The sequence below is a fragment of the Euprymna scolopes genome, chromosome 27 (genome assembly GCF_053919585.1).
Source record: "Euprymna scolopes isolate OS-2025 chromosome 27, ASM5391958v1, whole genome shotgun sequence".
NCBI lineage: Eukaryota > Metazoa > Mollusca > Cephalopoda > Sepiida > Sepiolidae > Euprymna > Euprymna scolopes.
This window is the reverse complement of record NC_136508.1, coordinates 94,490,807-94,509,264: the sequence shown is the minus strand read 5'-3', so window position 1 is coordinate 94,509,264 and position 18,458 is coordinate 94,490,807. Positions and strand designations below refer to the sequence as shown.

The 18,458-nt window shown below is 35.8% G+C and overlaps 1 protein-coding gene across 1 annotated transcript; it reads left to right on the top strand.

Annotated features, from left to right (window-relative positions):
- The first annotated feature begins 116 nt into the window (after window positions 1–116).
- LOC145249014 (transmembrane protein 218-like) lies at window positions 117–17,591 on the top strand. Its single transcript, XM_080110873.1, has 3 exons — window positions 117–536; window positions 12,991–13,090; window positions 16,998–17,591. The coding sequence occupies exons 1-3, from the start codon at window positions 430–432 to the stop codon at window positions 17,145–17,147; spliced, it is 357 nt and encodes a 118-aa protein (XP_079966999.1). The 5' UTR covers window positions 117–429; the 3' UTR covers window positions 17,148–17,591.
- The last annotated feature ends 867 nt before the right edge of the window (window positions 17,592–18,458 follow it).

The following is an 18,458-nucleotide window of genomic DNA, read 5'->3' as shown; positions in this document are numbered from 1 at the left end:
TCTTTTTAACAGACAAATAAAATAATAAATAATTTTTCTCTATCTTTTAATTAAAATTTTAAAACGCTAAAACTTTACAGAATGTTATATTTTTTCAAATAGAAAACATTTTATGCGGAGTAACTCTCCACATTAACGGCGAAAACGTTTGTGTTGCCAATTTAACCGTTTTCCCACCAAGCGTTGTTTTCTGTAAAACATGGAAATTTTCTTTGACACCTACGCAACTGCAATTCCAAATGTGTTGACTATTTGTTTCTCCTATCATTTTCACTGTTAACTATTCTTTAAAATTGACTAAATTTTTTTTTTTATATACGATCCTAGCGGATTTTGAAAGCGACGACGAAAATCTAGCGATTTTCTGGAGATTTCCCCTCCCCCTCTTTCACCGAACTAGCGGCCTTTACTGGTTGTCATCGCAACGCAATGGCGCTCGTCCTCGGAGTTGGACCAGGTCTATTTCTCCTCGGATTATTTTGGATATTTTCCCTGATTATGTACTTACTTACAATACGAGCGGCGGGAAGTGCAAGGTAAGAAGATAATATTGTTGTTTTCAGATCAGTGACTCCGACTCCCCAAATAAATACTATTATCTTTGATTTAGACGTTCCATGCGCTATTTTAAGGGGTTTTGACAATAATGTCCACTATAGCAGACCTTACCCCAACTATGGCAACAGCTTGTTCGCTCCAGTCCTCAACAACCCATCAACCAGGAGACATAAACTGAAAATGCAGATCCAACATCATCCTGGTTCCCATGGCCACTCGCTCCTATTTGGAACAGGCCAAGTTCCAACACCATCATCAGTAAATGCCTTCAAGTCATGCCTGGCTGCAGAATGGAAGGACCACAAAGACCTAGATCAATACCAGTTTTCCTACTAAAGCCAGTGACTCTATTCTCATATTTTTTATGTGAATTTTTTTTTTTTTTTTACAAAGGAATCACCACTAATCAAGGCCCAGAGGCCACTCGAGGATAAGAGTTAAAGAGTGTACATTGGCCAAAATGACACTATCATAGTAATCATTAGAATTGTAAATTTGGTAAAGTGGATTAATTAAGGGGAACGGTTCATCAAGAACTTGTTTACATTGGACTTGAAGACGGCCATATTGTAATTGAATTACTATTGCTATTTGAAACTCTTTGACAGAAGAGGATCAAAACCTTAACAGATGGTTTAATACCCTGGTCGGATACTAATGACCTTGACTTATGATAGACTTTCCATACGCCACTTTAAAGGCGCCAAAATCACTTTTGAATTTCTCACGGCCACCGTCACCGCCTTTCTTATATATGTGCATGTCACTTTATATGTAGAGCAACAAAACTTATAGAGGGCATCCACAATTTGTCCTACTCTGAACACCTCGCCTGTCTCAACCTCTCGACTTGAATTCCACAGACAACGAGCCGATATAATACAGGCCTAAGGGGTTTTGATAATGTCACCATAACATACCTTGTGGCAACTGCTTGTTCATTCCAGCCCTCAACCCATCCATCAGGGGGCACAATCTGAAGATGCAGATCCAGCATCATCCTGGCTTCCATGACAAGTCCTTCTGTTGCAGCGGGTCGAGAGGTGTGAAGGTGCCAATTGACCATACAGCTAACAAGGTCGACACAAAGACAAAAAGATAACGGCAATAACAAAGAAGAATGACAGACATTGATGATCGTTTAAAGATGATGAATAGCATTTATATGACTTGTATTGATCGGACTATTGTTCTTATCTTGAGTGTTATTTGTGCAATGTTTCGGTTGGATTGGCCTTCGACCTTCATCAGACGTCATTTTGATTGTTGTTTGGCAAAGAAAAGCATAATTTAACTTTTCTTTTTGTCAGAAATTCGACAATTACAACAAGACTCCCACTGTATTTGTTTTAGACCAATCAGATTGTTTGATTTTATTCACTGCGGAGCGATTCGCTTTGGTGGGTCTTTTGCAAGAAGGATGGAACCAAGTTCCAGAAAGCAACCGAGAAGAACACACCTATGGAACTCACTCTCGGCATATGAGGCATTTGGGCGCCTCTAACCTTCGTCTCGTTGAGACTTAATTTTAAGCCGAAATAATTAGGCTCAGTTATTATTATATGTATCTCCCAGAAATTTTAAGATCTAAATTGTTGACCTATTATTAAGGTTTTTTTCCTTCAAATGAACATTAATTATGAACTTCTGTAATATCAACTCAAGACGAGAATTGAATCCTTTCATCAGAAGGCATCATTCCAACCCCCTTCAAACAGCTGTAATCTCCGATCTTCAAAGACAGATGAACCAGCATCCAGTTTCTCCTAAAGCCGAAAGACTTTTGCCTTTCGAGATTGTTACCAGCTCTTTTTTAGCGGCAAAAGAGCGTTCATTTTTTGCAACGAGGAACTAATAAAAAGGGGTATTGAATCCTGTATTGTTGTACTTTATCTTATTTTGCCAATGTCTGCGAGCAAAAACAGGTGAGATAAATTGTGAGAATTTTTAATTGGTTGACTTGCCGAGGGTAGGTCGGTGGGGAAGAAAGGAGTGCTGGTAGCTGTGACCAACACGGTCAGTGGTCCGTTAATCAAATAACCTGAGTGCCTATTCCTTACAAGTTAAATAGACATTCTAGTCACGCGTGAATCTCGTTGACTGAGAGTTGGAGTAGATAAAAAGGGGTGGCCGCTCTACTGTTGTTGTAGTAGTTGTTGCTGTCTTTTAGACAAGTTACACTTCGACCATTGTTACCCATTTGTTATTTTACAAGGAAAGACTGCTTATAAGCAACATCGACATTTTGTTGCAAGATTTAAACCGTCTTTTCTTCCCCTCCCCCACTACTCGTCGGTATGCTAATTCCGACACAATGTCTAATATTTTTTCCAAACAATAACAAACATGCCTGAGGACGGTCGAAGGTCAATCTGACCAAAACGTTACCCAAATAACACTCAAGATGAGAACAATAGTCTGATCAATACAAGTAATATAAACAATCAGCCCTCATCTAAAAAAATTCAGAACTTTAATGATAGATATTGTGTTTTATTTACCGATAATCGAAATGGTAAATTTGTAGGTCATGAAGATCGTATACTTAGGGTCAGTCCGAGTGAGACAGGATAAGTCGCTGGAAATTGGTAGCTGGATATCAGTGGGCCCTGGAAACTGATAGCTAGACGTTATTGGGTATTGAAACAGGTAGCTGGAGATCAGCATGCTCTGGAACAAGTAGCTGGCCGTCAGTAGGTACTGGAACTGGTAGCTGGACGTCAGTTGGCACTGGAACAGATTGCTAGATGTATGCAGGCACTGAAACAGGTAGGTGGACATCAGCAAGCACTGAAACAGGTAGCTAGACGTCAATGAACTCTCGGACAGATAGTGGGACACCTGTGGATTCTGAAACAGCAAGATGTCAGTATTCACTGGAAGGAGTAGCTAGACGTCAGCAGGGCACTGGAACGGATAGCTAGACATCAGAGGACACTGGAACGGATAGCCAGACATTATTGGGTCTAGAACTCCATAGATGCTGTAGGCTGTTGGAGATGCTGGAGTTTGTTGGTTGTAAAGGGCAGTTTCAGAAGGCAGGCAGTGGTAGAGTGAAGTTTGCATACAGGAAGTTTGTTGTAATTAGTCCTGAAAAGGGCTGTTTGAACTATTGCTGAGACCGTTCTACTGCTGGACTCAGATGACTTGATTGGGTGGTCTCATAATTGCAATTCAGGAGGCTTCCTGCTTCCTAGCCGGACTGGAAAAATTTCCTGAGAAAGTGCTTTGTTTATGAAAGAGTACTGAAGTTACAGGAATGGTGCCGATAAACAAATAAATAACTGAAATTAATTCCCAACCAAACTTGCCACAATCGAAAGAGTTTTACACATTTATTGACTGTGTCTATATTAATTTCAGTTCGAAATTCTTTGTTTTGTTGTGAAAAGTTTATGTTTTTGTTCTCTCGAATGTTGTTGCAAAAAGTTTATGCTCATGACATGTCGGTCACCTGACTGTTTCTGCCATCGAGCATAGCCATGGTTTACTAAAATGCAGGTGGTGATACGAAACACTATGACACTTCTTTAGCAGAGTTACTCCTTTTTGGAATGGGCTTCTACACCATTAATGCCTCTCCTCAGTAAATGCCTTCAACTCACACCAGGATACAGAATAGAAGGAGCACCAAGACCTATATCAATATTTTATTACACTAGTGACCATACCCTCACATATTTTTAATGCACATTACAACGAGTGATACTTGACTCTTTGACAGAAGAGGATCCAAACCTTGACAAATGGTTTTAATACCCTCGTTGGGTAACCAGTGACTCATACTTAAGATCAACAAAGATTGCGGGAATGGAAGAACGTGAGAAAAAAATCCGTTTAGCTTTATATCATTATTTCCATGGCAAATGCTCATCTGAGCTCAAATCTATGATCCACCCCCCTGTCCAAACTTTCACGAAAAACATTCATTTTGCTGAAACCACTATTAATAATCTCCCCCACTCTGTACCTAAACCTAAATGTGGATTCCATGAATAAAGCTTTTTTTCTTAGAACTGCATGCCTGTGGAACTCTGTTCCACAGGCATGCTTTCCAACTGCCTACGATAATAGTAATATTATTTCAGCACAGTACAATAAATGCACATCATTATTTTAAAGGAAATAAAGTTGTGAAATTAATCCAAAACAATTTATTTTACTTTACCTACTCATCTGTAACATAATTAGCCAAGTACATCCAAGGATGGAGTACTGCTGCCACATCTGGGCAGGAGCTGCTAAAAACAGCCTATCCTGCCTTGACAGAGTACAAAATAGACTTCATGGCCTAGTGGGGGACGCCCTTTTCTCTTCCCTGCAACCTCTCTCCCACAGAAGAGACGTTGCGAGCCTGTCTTTGTTTTATCATTATTTCCATGGCAAGTGCTCATCTAAGCTCCAATCTTTTGTCCCCCGTCGCCAATCTTTCGCGAAAAACACCCGTCTAGCTGAAATCACTGTCAATAATTTTCCCCATTCTTTATCTGTGCCTAAATCAAAATGTAGATTCCATGAACAAAGTTTCTTTCTTAGAAGTGCACATCTGTGGAACTCTCTTCCGTTTGTCTGTTTCCCACCTTTTGCAATATTTTGGACGTGTAATGGGGTATGATCCCACACAGTCGGACGATTCTATTTATAAACGATGCTGCTAGGAACTGACGAATCGAATTAATTCATATTCTTCTACCAACACATCAGAAACCAGAATTGCTCCATAAATATTAAACCTTTTCTGTAACAAATTTCACATGTTTTATCCGTCTTGACACGGTAAGAATATTTTGCTCTGTGGAACTGTCTACTGCAAACAAGTCACCTCTCAAGACTTGTTTAGAACAACAAACCATCGGAAACTGTTCTGTCTACTGCAAACCAGTCACCTCTCAAGACTTGTTTAGAACAAAACTGAAACTGTTCTAAACCTAAACATGGCTTACACTTCTAGAGGTTATGGGCCCAGCGTGCATCTTTATTTCGATGGATCCGAATCAAAATTCAAATTGTGGCAAGTTAAATTTCTAGGATATCTACGAATCCAAAAAAAGCTACACAAAGTACTTCAAACACAACCTGAAAACAGAAACGACCCTAACTTCATTGAAAAGGACGCAACTGTCTTTGCGGAATTAATACAGTGTTTAGATGACCGAAGTCTATCACTGGTAATGAGAGAAGCCCTGGACGATGGCTGCAAAGCATTAAACATATTAAGAGAACATTATTTAAAGAAAGGAAAACCCAAAATTATTTCTTTATACAATGAACTGACCTCTCTAAAACGAATGAAAGCCAAAACTATTACTGATTATATTATAAGAGCTGAAACGATTGTAAATTCTTTAAAAATGTCTGGTGAAGTTATAAGTGACAGTCTGTTAATTTCCATGGTCCTTAAGGGATTACCAAGTGATGTCAAGCCATTTACCACCGTGATAACCCAGAAAGAAAAACCCATGACTTTTAGCCAATTCAAGGTAACACTCAGAAGTTACGAAGAAACTGAAAAAATGATTACAGAAAAAAACGAATCCACAAATATCATGAAATTTAAAAATACACACATAAAAACACCAAAATTAAATTATACCCATGCCAGGAATAAAAACCGCAACTTTGTCAAAAACAATTTTTCTCCTAAGAAAAGTACAAAAATTATTTGCTGTAATTGTGGACGACCTAATTACAAGAGTTTCCAATGTAGATACAAAACTCAAAATGGCGACTCCATTAAAAATGTAGAGAGCTCTGTTAGCAAACATACATTTTTATTTTCGTGTACGTTTAATGCTTCAAGAAACAATAATAATTTTCTTGTCGATTGTGGGGCCACGGCACATGTGATTACAAAGGAATCTGATTTTATCAATTTTGACCCAAACTTTAAGCCACAAAATCATTTTGTAGAACTAGCTGACGGCAGTTGAGTAAATGATATCGTTTTGAAAAGAGGCAATGCGAAAATCTCGCTAAAAAGCAATAAAGGTGAACTATATTTCTGTATTCTAGAAAATGCTCTTCTAATCTCAAAATTTAAACAAAATATATTTTCTGTACAAGCTGCCACAAAATAAGGTGCAAATATAAACTTTAGCCCCAATAAATCAAAACTGGTATACCTGAATGGAACTGTATTCGACATTAAAGAAAATGGAAGACTATATTATTTAAATAGCATAGTCCCATTGAAAATCGCCTGCCATGATCTACAGACATGGCATAAAATTCTTGGACACTGCAATATTCCTGATATCAAAAAGTTGCCGACTGTAGTTGATGGAATGAAAATACAAACATCAAAAAACTTCAACTGCGACGTCTGTACGCAAGGGAAAATGACAAACTATCAAAGCAAGATACCAGACAAAAAGGACAAAAAATCCTATCAATGGTGCATTGTGACTTGAATGGTCCCGTGGAACCGATGGCCATTATAGATATGTGTTGAATTTCGTAGATGACCATTCAGGTTTAATAATGGTTTACTTTTTAAAGAACAAATCTGATACCCTGCTAGCAACTAAAAAAATATCTAGCCGACATGGCTCCCTACGGTGAAGTCAAGTGTATTTGCTATGACAACGGTACGGAATTCACCAATAAATACTTTGAACTTTTACTAATTAACCATCATATCAGGCATGAAACATCAGCTCCTAGATTGCCACATCAAAACGGGACTGCTGAACGTGCGTGGCGGACACTTTTTGAAATGGCAAAATGCCTACCTATTGAATCAAAACTCCCTAAAAACCTCTGAACGTACGCACTTATGGCAGCAGCCTATATACGCAACAGGTGCTTTAACAAAACACTATGTAAAACTCCATATGAATCTTTCTGTGGTAAAAAAAAAAATTTAAGCAGAATGCATATATTTGATTCAACTTGCTTCGCATATATAGATAAAAAGAGTAAATTGAATATTAAAGCCGACAGAGGTATATTTCTTGGATACGATAAAAACAGTCCAGCCAATTTAGTATTTTTTCCAGAAAAAAATAAAATAAAAAGAATCCGATGTGTAAAATTCACAGACATGTTTAATTTTACAGACGAAACCCTGTCATATGAAGAAGATGAAATTATATTCCCTCAAATAATTAAAACAAACGAAGACAATAAAAATGACGGAGACAAGCGTGTCCATGATGATGATGATGATGATAAAGTCAAAAGATATCCCAAAAGAAATAGAAGGCGACCCGGTTTATTTGTGGTCGACAATATAAAAGATTATCAAATCGACTATTGCTATTCAATGGAAAATGTGCCAAAAAGCTTTAACGAAGCAATTAATTCAGAACATTGTGATGAATGGAAAATTGCCATGTAAAAGAAATAGATGCCTTAACCGAAAATGATACTTATACTCCCAAAAGATAAACATGTTATTTCTACAAGATGGGTCTTTACAAAAAAGACTACAGCATCAGGCGTAGAACAGTACAAAGCTAGATTTGTTGCTAAAGGGTACTCTCAAATTTACGGTATGGAATATTTTTCTACGTTTTCACCGACTACAAACCTAACGACAATCAGAATTTTACTGTAAATCGCATCACAATATGACCTAAACATCCATCAAATGGACGTCAAAAATGCTTATTTGAATGCCCCAATAGACTGTGAAATTTATATTACCCCTCCAGAGGGATTTATAATGAAAAATAAAAATAGCGTGTGGCGACTTAACAAGTCATTATATGGTCTAAAGCAAATTGCTCAGTGTTGGAATACAGTATTTCATGATTATATTATTAAACAACAATTTAGACAATGCGCTGTAAACCCCTGTTTATATACCCAACACAAAGACGATAAACTACTGATTTTGGTTTTGTGGGTCGATGATATTTTAATCGCATCAAATTGTGACATAATGTTAATTGATGTTAAGAACAAATTAAGTAAAGGATTCAAAATGACCGATCTTGGCAAAATATTTTGGTTTCTGGGGATAGAATTTACTCAAACAAAGGACTTGTTACGATGAATCAATCAAGATACATCAACAAAATACTATTAAAATTTGGAATGGGAGAGTGCAAGAAACGCTCTACACCGGTCGAAAATGATATTAATAAAAATATACACACAGAATCTGAAATAATAAATGACACACAATATGGCGAAATTATAAGTAGTCTTATATATTTAATGACTGCAACCAGGCCCGACATATGCTATACAGTAACAAAACTGTCACAAAAATTATCACGACCGACAATGAAGGATTTAAACTGAGCTAAACAAGTCCTGCATTATTTAAAAGAAACTAAAGAATAGAAGTTAGTGTTTAGAAATCAAGAAATCCCCTAAAATTATAAGGTTTTTTGGATTCAGACTGGGGAAACGACGAAGATCGCAAGAGTATATCTGGGTATTGTTTCAGACTCTCAGAAAATGGGCCTATTATTTCATGGAAATCTAAAAAGCAACAGATTCTATCTCTCTCTCTACGTGTGAAGCAGAATTTATTGCGATCACACACACGACACAGGAAGCACTCTACCTTAAAAATATCCTAAACACTATTTTAGAACCAGAATTAACTAAAAGCCCCGTAGTAATTAATTGTGATAATCAAGCCAGTATAGTCTTAGCACAGAACACGATAATCAACCAAAGATCTAAGCATATAGATATAAAATACCATTTCATAAAAAACAAGGTAACAAAGGAATCCATTATTTTGAATTACATATCACCAGAACAAAATATCGCTGATGTATTCACGAAACCCGCAACAAGAATAAAGTTACAGCGTTTTTTCTCAAAACTTGTTGGGGGATTCGACTGAATAATTTTTTTTTTTTTTTCATGGCCCTGTATGTATATAAGTTTCTATATATCAAAAAAATTAAAAAAAAAATTAGTCCTGGACAAAACGTTAAAATCTATCCACTTTATTTGTATCAACACTTTAACCTACTAATGCGTAACTAATACTTTTGCTGAAATAAAAAAAAAACTCTTTGTAATTTTCCTTTTCGACAAAATACTTTTTGCATGCTTATTATTGACTACAACTTGGATGTCTTCAAGTCCAACATAAACAAATTCTTCATAAACCGCCCCTTAAGTAAGGCACTTTATCAAATCTCCATTACTACGATATTATCCCATTGACTACTGTACACACAATAATCCTTATCCCCAAGTGGCTTCCGGGCCTTGATAAATGGTAACTCCCATGTAAAAAAAAAAAAAAAAATTAGTGTACAAAAATGTGCTTGTTCATTATAAGACAATTCGTTGTCCCCTACATTCCAAACGGCAATATCCCTTTTTTGGGATAAAAATATGTAACAATAAAAAAAAAAAATTTATGCGAAGCATAACATTAAACTGTTTGGGACAAAATAGAGATGAATTAGTTGATTTTTTTTAGTGTATTTTAACCAGAGATTGAACTCATATTGTAACTTTTACTCCTCGTGATGTTATAAAATTTTCTTTGTTATTTTTTAGAGTGAGCCACCACTTATCACGGCTCAGAGGTCACTCAAGGATAAGGGTTAATGAGTGTATGGTAGTTCATGGGATAATATTGTAGTAATTGTTAGTAATAGAAATTTGGTAAATTGGATTACTTAAGGAAACTGCTCACCAAGAATTTGTTTACATTGGACTTGAAGATGATAATATTGTAGTAGCTGGAAAGCTGGGAAACGGAAGATAATTCTACAGGTTTGCAGTTCTAAGAAAGAAGCATTGTTCATGGAATCTATGTTTAGGTTTAGGCACAGATAAAGAGGGGCGGGATTTTTGATAGTGGTTTCAGCTAGATGAGTGTTTTCATGAAAGTTTAGCAAGAGGGTGACCTAAAGATTGGAGCTCAGACGAGCACTTGCCATGAAAATAACGATAGAGCAGAGACAGGCTAGCAATGTCCCTTCTGTGGGAAAGAGGTTGCAAGGAAGAGAAAAGGGTATCCCCTACAAGGCTACAAAGTCTATTTTAAACTCTATCAAGGCAGGATAAATGCTTCTAGCAGCTTTTACCCAGATGTGTCAGCAGTACTCCATCCTAGAACGTACTTGGCATTTATACAGATAGAGATTTACATTGGCAGTGAGATATCTACTGGAAGTGGTAGAATGATCCCACCTTTTTCCAGTAACCTTGGCAATGGATTTGATCCACGTGTTCCATTTCAGTTGACTGTTCCTGGATTCCAGTTGGTAATCTGGGGCCTGCTCATCAAAATGGCTGCTGCTCTGATGTAGACATCGAAGGTCCATCAAATTATCACTCTCCCCATGTTGTAAAAGATCAACCGGCAGTTGTCCGGCGTTGAACATCAAAGTTGCACAGCTGAGGAGCAAAGGTCATTTTCAAACACGCAAAATAAATACAGGATGGAATGATAAACCTGTAATAATTTGACGGCTGTCCTGTTTTATAAAACATAATTATTTGGAGCAATTTTGTTGTATTTGTGTTGAAAAACTTCTAAACATACTTCAGGTGTTTTTGGACTGGCTCGATTATCAAGTTCTGGCTGATATTGGTTTAGTGACAACAGAAGAGGGATGCGAGTTTGTAAACTCCTTCATGTCTATAAATTAAATAGAATTTCTCTGAGGCATGTCATTAAACTGCTTGGTATAAAATAGAAACATATTTCTGAATTTTTGAGATGAGGATTGCTTATTTATATTGGATTCATCGGATTACTGTTCTCATCTTGAGTGCCATTTTCACATTTCAGTTGATGGAACTTCCAACCTTCTTCAGGTGTATTTTGTCAAACTCTGGAATTTGCTCTTGTTCCGTCAGCCATGACTGGGTAGAGGTCCTAAGTAATTCTCAACTGTATTTTTCGGTTGCCCACACTGAGAATTGAACCTTCAACCTTCAGGAGAATATCACATTTACAATTGATTTTTCCAAGTACTCTAACCATTGCACCACAGGTCTTTGCAGGCAGTTTTAGTATGAATTTTAAGAGCTTTAAACCTATTTTATTTCTAATTGTAAATATCACTATTTATTACTTATTATTATTATATGTTACTAGATATATATTACTGCATATGTATACATATATTGTTGTTATTTGCTTATTACTGTATATATTATTTATTATTTATAATTAACGGTTCCAATATTGTGTTAAATTCTATAGTAAATCTGATGGAACAAGAGCATGCTACTCCCATGAAGTAAATGAAAGGTTCCATTCACAATTCTGTCCAAATTCCCGAGTTTGACAAGAGACACTTGAAACATTGTGAAAATCACACTCGGGATGAGAACAGTAGTCCGATGAATCAAAATAATGCAAGAAACGTATTAGCTGATTCTTTCATGAATTTTCACCTTGGATTGAATTCCTATTCTCTTGGTAGAACTCATCTGGAATTAATTGAATTCTCTTGGATTCTGAATAGTGACTTTTCATCACTATTGTACAACCCCTCAACTTTGGTCCAGACCTGAAATTAAACTTGATACTAAAATCTGCATCCATCAATATATTAGCAGCAGCAACTGTTAAAGCACATATGCAAATTCACAAGTGTGTACGTGCTGACATCATGGGGAGAAGAAGGAGAGTTAAAGAAAAAGGGAAAAGGATAGCACATGATCGAGCAGAAGAAGCAAAGTGCGTGTTGGGGAAGATGGATGTATGAAGTCGAGGGTAAGAAAGTGCTGGCTAAGGCTGTTGTGAGGTGGTGGGGACTGAGACTTTTAAAAATCACATGTTATATGGCATAGCCTTGTAAAACATGTGTTTGTGTGAAAAGACTTTTGAAAGATAATGAAATGTGTTGTTTTGGGAGGACCACAAACTTGTACCCCCTCGACGTAGACACCCCCAACAAACCTAACAAGCAGCAAAATCCCACCCCTACACAGTAGTGATCCCCAGATGCCAGAAAACCTTCTACTCTAATAGTTTCTTCCCTAGGACTGCTAGACTTTGGAATTCTCTTCCGGGTTCCTGCTTCCCCGACTGTACTGACATGCAGAAGTTCAAGTGTAATGTAAACGGACATCTTGCTGCTCAACTCCCTTCATAGTATCCCTGCAGTTATGTCCCAGATAGTAGCTCCCCTACATCAAAGTGGCACTGTGCCTTGTTTGGGGTGAAAATGCAATAAAAAAAAATAATAAATGCATTTCATTGGCAATTTTAAAAAAAATGTAGTCAGATTTTTATTTCTTTCCTTTTTTTATTTGTTTGTTCCTTTGCGATGGTACCAGACATGGTGTGGGTCCAAGAGGTTTGAAATATAACGGTTTGAAATGTAACGACTATGTTACAAATGGCTCTACACGCAAGACTTAAATTATGATTATCATACCTTATAGAATTACACTTGATGACCTTTACAATATCTGTTATAACACATAGTTTAACCTTTCAATTTTTTTTCACCCATTTTGATTAATATGTTTATTTTTTTTTTTTTTCAGACATCTTGGAACTGGTGCGATCATTTTCTGTTCCATACTGTCCCTTATATTATTTTTCATTCCCAGAGAACCACAAACTCCAGTTCAAGTGGACGTTTTAGTAAGTCTCATGTTAAACGGAAAACAAATTTTTCAAGAATCACAGTATCATTTTTTTGGTTCTTCTCCAGAATTCCTCCCTATATTAAAAAACTATGATGTACAGACCGTTAGGTAGATTTTATGCGTGAGTACACAAAACCCCTCTTTTGGTCAAGATCAAAGTGTAGTATCTGTTCTTCAGATGCTGCACTTCCATTTCTTGTTCTCTTTCGGTGGAGGAGAAATCCTTCACGACTGAGACAATTTTTATTTTTGTACCTTTTCTCTCCACGTTAAAAAATGAGCCTGGTGTCTAACTCTGCCCCGTGGGGAGGTATAGTAAATAGGTACATAAAACCCTTAATAAAAGATTAATTTTCAACACAGAAACACAGAATAATTAACCAACATCTCTTTTTAAAACAAAACAACGAAAGGGTTTATTTCGAAAGAAGCGGGACTGTGTCCGAAATGAAAGAAAAGGAATAGAAAGTTCTAGTTCGTGTTGGGAGGCAGAAACTTAAAGTGTCCCCAGGTTTCCAATGGAGGTCTTCAGTGAAGCAGTTGAAGCCTAGGGGGAAATCAGTGGACATTGAGTGAGAGGAAAGAGGCCTGTCTTCTTTGCTAGTCTGAGCTCCTTTGGTGGCTGCTGGCTAGGTCCTGATAGAGATAATTAGTTCCTTAAGGGACATATAGGATCAATGCGCTCTAGTAGCTGACTAAGTGTGTAGCTGCATCAGTCAGCAAGGGAGTATTAATCTACAAGAGAAAATAGTTTGTTATGGTGACTGCTACACACCCATGGCAGAATGAAAATGTCATATTCCAAAAATTATGTAATTTGATCAAGTATTTTATTTTTAACTAAGAAATCAAGAAATGAGTATACAAAAAGAGGTCTCACATTGCCATGACACAAGGGCAGAAAACTGCACAATAATTCAAACTAGTTGATATCAGTCTTGTAATGCCTACAATTTCCTATTAATCAATTAAAATTGTTTAAAAGCTATTTTCTTAATAAAAATAAAACTTGATCGATATATGTGATTTTTGGAATATGATCTTTTTGTTTGGTTATCAAAGATTTTTTGAATTTTTTTTTTTGTTTTTAATATAGGAAGAATTCTAAGTAACCACTATTTTTTATATGTAGTAATTTTCAATAAATTAATAATTTTTCAAATCAAAAAAGGATTATTTGGAAACTCTTTTCAATTTTGTTAAATGTTTTGGTGATTGTGTGGGTTAAAAAAATGATGAAAAAAAGAATTAGCAAATAAATGTTACCAAATGCAAGAAAAGTTACTTTTCTACTTATCTTCATAATTGGTCCCCCGACAAAGAAGGGATTGGACCTAGTAATTCACTCCCGTTTGTTTCTTCACACTTTTCTCAATAACCATGCCTTGCATTTATGAGGTGCCTTCACTAAGTTTCCAGACTTTTTTCGTATGGGCACTTTTATTGATAGTACACACATGAAACTCTAGTCCCCTTCGAAGTAATCTCCTCCGGCTGCAATGCACTTGTTTGTACCATTCCAACAACTTCTGGAAGGCCCCATGAAAGTCCTCCTGTGTGAGCATGTCAATGGCCCTCGTGACAGCATCTTTCATCTCTTCAATTTTCTCATAAGGACAGCCTTCAAGGTTTTCCTTGAGCTTAGGGAATGACCAAAAGTCATAGGGAGCAAGGCCTGTACTATAGGAAGCTGAATTGATCGGCTCGACCATCTCTTTGCTGTTATGACGTTTTCCTTTCTGATCTTCCCTGAGCAACCTTGGGACAAACTTTGTGCAAATCATCCACATCTTCAGATCCTCGCCAATAATTGTGTGTACAGTTCCCACACTGACATCAAACTGTACACTTATTGTCTCTATAGATACACAACGGTTCTTATCCATGAAATTTTTTATTTGACCAATCAACTTCCAATCTGACTTCCTTACATCTCCCACACCTCTCATCATCCCTCACAAACTCCCTGCCTTCCTTGAGTCTCTTCTGCCACTCAAAAACTGATGCTCGATTCATGCAAGATGGTCCAAAAGCAATCTGAAGGATTCCATACGTTTCTGTGTCATTTTTTCCAAGTTTAAAACAGAATTTTATTGCCTATCATTCTTCTGAAGTATCCTCACATCCAGATTGCATTTTTTAAATTCATCAGTTGTGACAATCAGCCTCTATAGCAATAATATACTGAATTTTCAAAAGTTTACGACAATTTTAAATGACTTAACAAAAAAGTCTGGAAACTTATTGAAGGCCCTCTGTCTGTATTATATATAAAAGGCACTTTGTCTGTGGATGTGAGTTCATTCCCTATGGACTCTAAAATGAGTGGGTCTATGTTTTTGAAATTTCACACAAATGTACTTTATGTGTCTGGGGGCTTTCTTAGATAGGTTTTGTATCGGAATAAGTATCTAAAATCAGTAATCAAAAAGATCCAATCAAAGAAGCAACAGTCCGATTCTAACTAAAGTTGATACCCTTATACAACGTTACATCAGATGTGCATTTGGAAAGTTTTATCATCACACAAAACAGAAAGACCCAACTTATAAAATCAACAGTAGGTTCTTTGATAAGACAGAGGTGCGTTCGAAATTAATGTTTTTGTTTAGAATACAATTGAACTATGATACTTGCTTGACTTTTGAACCATGATACTTGACTTTTGAACCATGATACATGACTTTTGAACCATTATACTTGACAGTTGAACCATGATACTTGACTTTTAAACCATGATACTTGACTTTTGAATCATTATACTTGACAATTGAACCCTGATACTTGACTTTTCTGTTTAGAACACAATTGAACCATGATACTTGACTTTTGAACCATGATACTTGACTTTTAAACCATGATACTTGACTGCAATGTAAACAATAATGTATTGCAGACTAAATTACTGCAGGGAGGCATGTGAAGCTTCCTCTGTGTACATCGAGGTGAGTCATAGATTAGAGTAGACGATTGATTTGGTTGAAAAAATGGGTGATTTCACCAATTTTGATGATGATAATAACAATAATAATAATAATAACAACAACAACAATAATAATAATAACAATAATAATAATAATAATACTAATAACAACAACAATAATAATAATAATAAGTATATATGTTTTTATTACTGTTTTTAATCTGTGTGTTTACACATGTTTCGATTACTGAATCGTGTTAACGATTCGATAATTTCATCAGACTTCACAGAAATGAATATTTATTATAGAATAATAAATATTTAGCAGATTAAAAACGGTAATAAAAACATATTTTGCTCTACAGCAGCATTGAGCACTTTTTTCAGGTTTTTTACCATTTACTCATTAAATACATATATATATATATAAAATATGCATGTGGATAGAGAAGTAACTTTTCTTGCATTTGGTAACAGTTATTTATTCAGGAGCAAAGATGGTAGCCATCTGGAAAATATTACGAACCACATAAAGTATTTACTGAAAAGAATTTAATAGAATAAAATTTTTATTTATCTTAATAACATAAATACAGTAGAACCCTGAGATACGATGACCCTAGGTTACGTTTTTTTCAGGTTACGATGTGGAATATGTTATTCCGGACCCTGGTTATAGTATTTGCTCTGCCTTACAGTGTTATTTATAATGTTATTTGATTATATACATGTGTATTATATACTGTACTGTATTTTGTTAGTAATTTTTAATGCCTTATCCCGGGGTTCTGCTGTAGTAAAGAAAATGACTGTTCAGAAATAAAATTAATTTTGTAGCATAAAAGCTATCAATTACAAACTCCAAAATTCTACTGACTTAACTTTATTATGATATTACGTATATAGATGTCTTAATGTTGCTTAATTATTTTGTTCTTTAATGTTGAAATACTTTTTCGTCTTCCGTTTTCTATTTCAGCAATATAACTACATGGACTTGTATCGGTTGTTACTTATCATCTTTTGCGGACTTTCCGTCATTTTGGGTTGCCTTTTCTATTGCGCCACCCAACTCGTGGAACCAATCTACACCATGACTTACAGGAAAATCAACAAAATACGATCTTGAAGATAAACAAATATTCAAAGTAACTTTGTGTCAACGGAAACCAGAATACGCCACAAATGAGTCGAAATTCCTTTTTTTTCGGGAGCTGGATTTGGTGGCCAATAAAAATGCGACTTTGTGTTTTACTTTGCTTCCGTGGGGAGGGACGTAAACAGGTGTTTAATTCTCTATCCAACTTCATTGGAATTTAGAACATTATTTCATTTGAAAAGGATTATACTTCGCCGACCAAAGAACACACAGATTTGATAAAAGGAGATTTTTTTTTTTTTTTTAACTATACTTGAACAAACTTCAAGAAAATCTTTGAAAAAGAAAAATCCATAAATTTTGTGGAGAATTTTTTTTAACAGCAGTCTATAAAAAATAAAATGTTTTGATATATTTTTGTGAAATAAATTTGTAATAATAAAAAACAAAAAAGTTTTTAACATTCATCAAAGAGACTTTGTGTATTTCAGTTTAAAATGGCATCTCTTAAACAAGTTCAAACATCTCTACAAAGTATGGATACTAAGTTATATAAATATAAGAAAATAAAAATTTTTTAAATCTGCATATAAGGGAAAAAACAGAAATTTTATTATCCAACAAGGAATACTGAATTAAAAATTAAGAAACTTAATTAATCCCTTGAGTTTCAAAGAATGCCTTTTTCTCATCAGAGGAAAGATAATAGAACAATATAATGATGAAACGTTATTTCGAGCATAAAATGAAACTTCAAAATATGAGTACTAACTTATTTGCTTAAAATAAAAAGGTTTTGAAATTGCATAGCAAATGAGAGTAGCTATAGCAACAAAAAGTTCTAAAAAATCAAATAGGTAGCGTAAGTCAATGGAGATTTGTAGATTAAAATTCATAATTTTTTTTTTTTTTTTTACACAGTGATCACCACTTATCAAGGCCCGGAAGCCACTCAGGAATAAGGGTTATTGCAAGTACATTACGTTAGTGAGGAGATTTGATGAAGCGTTTACATAAGGGGGCGGTTCATTAGGAATTTGTTAACGTTAGACTTGAAGACATCCAAGTTGTAGTCCGGTGGGAAGCAGGCAGACGGAACAGAATTCCACAGGCGTGCAGTTCTAAGAAAGAAGCTTTGTTCATGGAATCCGCGTTTTGATTTAGGCACAGATATAGAGTGGGGGAAATCTTTCACAGTGGATTCAGCTAGACAGGTGTTTTTCGTGAAAGATTGGCCAGGGGGGACCAGAGATTGGAGTTCAGATGAGCACCTGCCATGGAAATAACGATAAAACAAGGATAGGCTCGCAACATCTCTTCTGTGGGAGAGAGGTTGCAGGG